Source organism: Anomalospiza imberbis, chromosome 6 (assembly GCF_031753505.1).
Source record: "Anomalospiza imberbis isolate Cuckoo-Finch-1a 21T00152 chromosome 6, ASM3175350v1, whole genome shotgun sequence".
Classification (NCBI taxonomy): domain Eukaryota; kingdom Metazoa; phylum Chordata; class Aves; order Passeriformes; family Viduidae; genus Anomalospiza; species Anomalospiza imberbis.
In genome coordinates, this window is record NC_089686.1 from 28,026,469 (window position 1) to 28,033,649 (window position 7,181).

At 48.8% G+C, this 7,181-nt stretch overlaps 1 protein-coding gene across 1 annotated transcript; it reads right to left on the bottom strand.

Moving 5' to 3' along the window:
• Positions 1 to 1,484: 1,484 nt before the first annotated feature.
• On the bottom strand, positions 1,485 to 3,509 carry FOXG1 (forkhead box G1). Its single transcript, XM_068193008.1, has one exon. It carries the CDS (start codon positions 3,260 to 3,262, stop codon positions 1,883 to 1,885), a length of 1,380 nt encoding a protein of 459 aa, XP_068049109.1. The 5' UTR covers positions 3,263 to 3,509; the 3' UTR covers positions 1,485 to 1,882.
• Between the last annotated feature and the right edge of the window lie 3,672 nt (positions 3,510 to 7,181).

Here is a 7,181-nt window from a genome sequence, read left to right on the forward strand (position 1 = left end):
TGTTGATTCTTTTTCTTTGTTTGGTTGGTTGCTTGGTTGTTTTTACCCCTAAAACGTTTGAACATCGGTATGCAAGGCAGGGTGTCACGTGAGCCCCCGGCGCCCTGCCTCCCTGCCATGGACTGCGCCTTCACCTCACCGTGCTCGGCTCCTGCCCCCCCCGCCCGGCCGCAGGGGCACAGCAGAGAGCCGGCTGCCAAAAAATACCGCTACTTTCACAATTCCTAAAGCCAAAGTGTCTGCAGCACGAAAAGTATATAAATACATACAGCCTAGATACTTCCGGAAGAGCCCTCCTTCAAGATAAGGGTTACATTTTATACACACACATATCATAGCTTGCTAAATTTGGTCAAGCGATCATATGATAGTTGATATGTGTGTGTCTATACTCACACATACACATCCTTTGCTAATATATCTCGAGTCATCATAGAGACTAAATTAATTTCTTTCAGCACAATAAGTCTTTGAATGCATTTCAGAGATTGCAGGAAGAACACGTACCTATACTATAATGCACCTTGGCCTTTTCCCCAATGAGTGCTTATATACTTAAATTGTATATGTATGCATGTATATTTGCATACATACGCAATGCTAAGCATTTTCAGCCTAAGTCAGATTTTAGTAAAACACCCTACCTCCTACTAACAATTTTAAAGCAGATTTTATAAGAGTTCTGCCCCAAAATGGACATCAAAATAGTGGCCACGGTGTTTGACTAAATACCCTGATCCTTTACATTTGAAAATACTGCAGTTAAAGACAGCATGGGAGGGGGCGGGGGGAGAAAGAAAGGAGCATGTGAAAAATGGTGGACTGTGCAATAAGCAGCGCTCTAATCTCACTGTAACTTTAAAGCCTCTGCCACATTAGGGTTAATAAAAGAGACAAAAAAACTATCAAGTATATATGAATTTAGCCTATTTTTTTTATTTCTGTGTGTTCATAGTAAACATTTTTGTAAGTGACAAACACGGGCATATGACCACAGTATCACAATCAAGAAATTTTAAGACGACATTAACAATCACTCAAATTTATGCGGCTTTTGCGCAACACAGGTTACATATTTGCAAGGTTTACCTATAAGTACAATAGGTATTAACATTTCACTACATTTAGAAAAAAAAAATAAAGGTGACCTGTTAGTGACCACATACATCAAAATATACACAACACAAACTGAAGGCAATCATTAATTTTGTCCCCTTCTGATTCATTTGAATGGGCAGTGCTGAAAACTGAAATAATGTTGCTGTTTTTTAAATTACTTCGTACACTGAGTGCATTTTCTAAAACCCAATCTTTGGTCTAAAAGTAAACAAACAAACAAATGAACAAAAAAAAAAGCAATTCGGTAAAGAAAATAATAAAATAATAAATGGCCAAAACTAAATCTTGGGCATTTTTCAGTATTAATTCTGCTTAAATACAAATTATGTTGTAAGGTTTTTTTATAGTTTTCATAAATTTAGTGGTTTGGTTTTTTTTTTTCTTTCAATGTCTGCACCCACCGACATATCCATGATAACTTATAATACTGCAAACATGGAGAATCGGGCGGCTTTTAGTGATAGACTTATCATATTTGAGTAAAAAAATTGCAAAAGCAGTCACTATTTAGATACACATTCTACTATAATTTTGTCTTCCAAACTTCATAGTCTACAATGCAATCTCCCCACATTGCACCTTGCTGACACTCCTCACCTTGGTGGAATAATAAACAACCCTAAAGACTGAACAAACGTACAGAAAATGGGGGACTTAATAAAAAATACCTGGACTTTTTTGTTTTGCTTTTTTTTTCCTTTTAATTATCATTTACAATGCAAATGTGTGTAAAATGTTCACTTACAGTCTGATCCCATGGATGTTAATGTATTAAAGGGTTTGAAGAAGACCCCTGATTTTGATGTGTGAAATAATCAGAAAGTCCTCCGGAAAGTCCCGTTGTAAAACTTGGCAAAGAAGGTCTTAAGGACTCACAGGGGAGAGTGGAGGGCGCCTGTGGCGACGTGGAGGAGGAGGCTGCCCTGGCCGTCATTGAAGTGCTGCTTTGAGAAGTCATTGAAGGGTGAGGAACATGGGGGAAAAAGTAACTCGTCTGTCCTGCTAGGAGATTTACAGAGCAGGGATTTAGGGAATAGGTGCCGGAGCAGGGAACTGACAAGCCACACGGCACTGAGGCGGCCAGAGCTGCTGCTGTGAGGTGATGAGTGGCATAAGGTATCTCTCCATTGACTAGTCTATCAACACTTAACCCATTAGACGTGGAAAAGGAGTGGTTGTTTCCCAAGGAGTTTTGAGTCAACACTGAGCTGTAGGGCATGGGGTGGCTGGGGTAGGCGGACGTGGTCCCATTGTAACTCAAGGTGCTGCTGGCCCGGGGGTGGTGCAGGGAGAGGAAGGGGGACATAGGCCAGTACAAGGATCCTGCCCTATCCATGAATGTCAGTCCGGTAGAGGTGAGCCGGGCGCCCCGCTTAAAGGCCAGCTTGGCCCGAGAGGTGGTGGAGCGCCGGCGGAGCTTGCCGGTGGTGCCCCCGATGAAGACGTCGTCGCTGGAGGGGTCCAGCATCCAGTAGTTCCCTTTGCCCGGGTCGTCGTAGTGGCGGGGCACCTTGACGAAGCACTTATTGAGCGAGAGGTTGTGTCGAATGGAGTTCTGCCAGCCCTGCTTGTTCTCCCGGTAGTAGGGGAAGTTCTTCATGATGAACTCGTAGATGCCATTGAGCGTGAGGCGCTTCTCGGGGCTCTGCCGGATGGCCATCATGATGAGCGCGTTGTAGCTGAACGGCGGCTTCTCGTACTTGCCGTTCTTTTTCTCCCCCTCCTTCCCGCTCTCCCCGTCCTTGGCCCCCTCCGCCGACCCCTTCTTCTCCTCGGCCGCTTTCTCCTTCTCCTCCAGTTCCGCTGCCGCCACCGCTGCCGCGCCCGCTTCGCCTTTGCCCGCCAGCATGTCCGCCTTGGCCACCTCCAGGGCGCCAGAGGCGGTGGCGGTGGGGGGTGGCAGGAGGTGCTGCCCCTTCTCCTCGTCCTCCTCCTCGGCTGCGGCCGCTCGCTGGGGCTGCTGCGGCGGCGGGTGATGATGGTGGTGGTGGTGATGGTGGTGGTGATGGGGGTGGTGGCTGTTGTGGTGGCTGTGGCTGCTGTGGTTGTTGTCGCTCTGGACGGCTTCGGGCACCAGGCTGTTTATGCTAAAGGAGGATTTCGGCAGCATTTTCACTTCCTTCCTATCTCCCATGTCCAACATCACACACTAGTCTGAGGGGGAAAGTTGCGGCGGCTGAGGGAGCTGCGCGCGGGGCGGCGGCGGAGGCGGCGGCCGAAGCGGTGGCGGTGGCCGAGGCGGCGGCGGCACCACCGGCGGCGGTGGCGGCGGCGGCGGCGGCGGCAGCGGCAGCGCAGTTGGACCGCAGTCTCAAGCGCTGGCAAGTCATGTAGCACGGACAGGAACCGCCGGGGAGGGAAAAAATAATAGTAATAATAATCACCGATCAGAGAAAAATCAAACCGAGTCGGAGCGGAGAAAAAAAAAAAAAAAGGGCAAAAAAGGAAAAAAAACCTTCTGAAACCTAAAGGAAAAAAAAAAAAAAAAAAAGGCAACAACACACAAACACAGACACACCAAAAAAAAAAAAAAAAAAGCTACTTCATGGTGCCCGGTTCCCCCGGCACGGCAGCGCAGGGGGAGGCAGGAGGGAGCAGCAGCCGCCGCGGGCCGGCGCGGAGCGAGGCAGACGGGCGATACAGCCCGCCCCGGCCGCAATTAATTTCAGAGCTGCCGGCACGCACCGGGGCTGTAAAACATTTTTTGGTTTAACCTTTCCCACCGGCCGCCCAATCAGGGCCGGCGGCGTGCCCGCGCGTCTGCCCGCCCGCCGGCCAATGGCGGCGCGCCGCCCCGCCCCGCCCCGCCCCGCGCGCCCCGCCCCCGCCGCCGTCGCGGCTCCCGCGGCGCAGGGATACCGGCGCAGAGGCGCATCACCGCGCGGTGCGCGCGCCCCCCGCCCCGTGCCCCCCCGGCCGCCGCCGCGAGCACAAATCCCCCCCGCGCTGAACAACTCGCGCCCGTCCCGCGGCGGCGGGCCCGGCCCGGCCCGGCCGCCCGCTCCCCTAGTTCCTCCGGCGGACTCAAGTTGCCACGAGCCGCTTAGCCCCTTCCTCTGGCGACGAAGGAGGCGGGGTGGGAGGCCGGGTGGGTGAAGCGAACGCGGCACACCGCTGGCGGCGGAGGTACTACTTCGCGGATCCCGCCGAAGTCGCTCGGCGAATTTCTTTTCCCAGGCCCGGTTATTTCTGTTTGTTATTTTGCCGAGGCAGAAAACAAAACAATCGTCCGGAGGGGACGCAGGCGGCGGGATGGGCCCGGGCTGCGGCAGCGGCCGGGGGCCGGACGCCGCTGCCCGCGGCCTGCCGGGGGAAGACGTGCCCGGCCGCTCTCCGGACTGTGAGTTGGGAGGCTCGGGAACGAGCGGCCCATCTCCTCCCCTGCTCTCGCCCCGTGTCACCGGCGGCCGGAGCCGGGCTTCGCGCTTCCCTGCCCGCCTCCGCCCCTCAGCCCCGCGCCGCTCCCGTTCGGACGCCGCTTCCATTGCGCGGCCGCCAGAGCCACGCGGGAGGCGTCGGGCTCCGGCCGCCGCCTCCTTCGCGCTGCCGCGCTGACCGAGCCGGCCGCGCACAGGCCGCGCGCTGGGCGTACGAAATAAATGTTGGTACTGGTAGCCCATGAAAACGACACTGCGGTTTCCTGCCGGTCCGGCCCGTGGGCCCGGCCACGGGGTCTGAGTTCCGCGCGGTTTCGTTTTGCTGGGAGAAGGGATAGGGCGGGCGGCAGCAGGCCGGGTTCTCCTGGGGCATGGAAAGGGTCTGGCACCGCCGCTTTCCACAAGTAGACGCGGTCATACAGGCTCGGGCTTACGGCTCCGCTTTGCCAGGACCAAAGGGTTGGGTATTAATCGTCCACAGCATATCGTTTTTTACTGTCAACACGAGAACAAAAAAAAAAAAAAAAAAAAAAAAAAAAAAAAAAAAAAAATCAAGCGGAAAACAAAGTGAAATACATCGCGCAGCTTTCTTAACTCGGAAAGGAGAAGGGGAAATGTAACGGACAGAGAGCGTGCTGGTCGCATTCAGACCAAAGCTGTGGTAAACCTCTAGCACCGCGTTAAGCTGCTTCACGTTTGTGCTGGAGGAAAAGATGCTCCGTAGAAACAATACGTGCAGCTCAACCCCAGCTAAAACAACTTATCCCAAGGAAATTCAGGTTAGAGCATAAGGCAATGAATGTAGTTCTGTGCAGACGTGCGTTTTATATATGTGTTTGTGTATGTCTGTGTACGAGGGAGGGAGGAAAAGCGAGTATGTGAAAGAGAGAGTAAATAACGAGGACAAGTAAAATGGACCAGTAATAAACAATTGCAATTGGGGATGGCATGAACTCTGGGCATTGGATTAACCTCGAATGACCTTACCACAATTGTATTTATTTAACCAATTTCATAACCGGTTGCTACTGACACACACACAAGTTAATGATCAACAACCACTCTTTTTTCCTTTGTTTGTTGTTTAGTTTTTGATTTTTTTTTTTTTTAGATATTCAGGTTGTTTGGTTTGGGTTTTTTTTTAATCATGGCAATTCATTTCTCAACACTGAAGTCAATATATGGGATTTCTTGATGAAGAGTGCAGTGAGGAGGATATTATCTGACTCTGCCATGGCAAGGGGTAAGAAGAAAGGTAAGCTTCCTGCATATTATTATGATTATGATGATCATTAACTAATATGTGTCATTATGGTACACTAGGATCCCATTAGGGTGGCTGGGCCCAGTGCGTTTTCCTACTCGGTCTAGCATGTAATGATTCGGTGTAACCAGATTCTTGAGAAAGGACAGGTTACGTAAACATTTACTGATGTGGAGTAACTATACTATTTGTACTCTGATATGCAGGAAGGAAAGTGTTGATTAACACAGAAGAAAAAAAAAGCGAAATTAGCTGATTGCATGCTCATAAGTGCAAGCTGTCATTGAACTGCTTTTAAAATAGACACAGCTGGGTGTTTGTGTTGAAAAATTTCTTGTGTTTTTGCTAATACTGAAATAAGCATGATTTTGTATACCAAACATTTTCAGATCATTAAAATTTGTAATCTGTGCTGGTTTTAAACACAAAGAAAAGAAACAGATTCATTTCGTTGTAAAATTTGCTGATATTATATTAACTCAATCAGGTCTGTACAAATGGTGTATTGTGCCTTATCAAATCTCTTTGATCCATTTAATACACAAAGTGCCAAACGTGTGTATTGTTTGTTAACATTGAACATTTTATTCAAATCCCAGCTCTGTAGCGAACTGGAGGAGTTCTTGTTTAATGTAACACTGACATTGCCTGTTGAAATTTTAATGCCTTGAGGTGTTTCTTAGGTCAAAGCTGAGTTTACTTTGTGTTGTGATCAGAGATGAAAATGTAGCAGGGAAGAAAATAGAAATTTTATCTTTTTTGCATTTCTGAGCAAAAGGCTAACACTGCAAGAAGCACACTTTAAAAACATTTGATGATCTAGATGTAAAATTTGGTCATTTGTCATGGGTGGAGAATAAAACTCTGTGCACAAACTTAGGATATATATTTTTCTTTTTAATGCTGTGGATATACAGTTCTACCAAAAAAGGAAATGTTTTGTCCAATATGTAGTACATATCTTTTTACGTCCATGAAGATTAATTCATTGTTTACGGGAGAGAAAAAGATATGTGAAAGAAGCCATGTCAGTTATAATTTCTGCTGGACTTTAACTTTCGAGTCTTTTTTTTTTTTTTTCCTTCGGCAGGAAAGGCATCGTTTGTAAAACTATTTACTTTGGAAATGCAGGAGTCTTACTCTAATGCCAGTTCCTTCCTGAGCTCTGCTCCGAACACGACTCCACTTCAGTGGTACCTTTGTGCATCGGGGCACTGCACGAGCAGCAGGTTTGACCGCTCAACTCTGGCTAAACCCGAATTCTCTTAAGAAAGTCCCTCATGGCAGCATTTTCTAACAGGGCAGGTTTTGTGGAGTGTTTGGACTAGAAGCTTGTGCGTGAAATGGAGGCACACACCAGCCCTGTGAAATACGGGTGGGTCTGCAGAGGGGAGCCGGTTCTCTGCAGAGTGTGAATGATG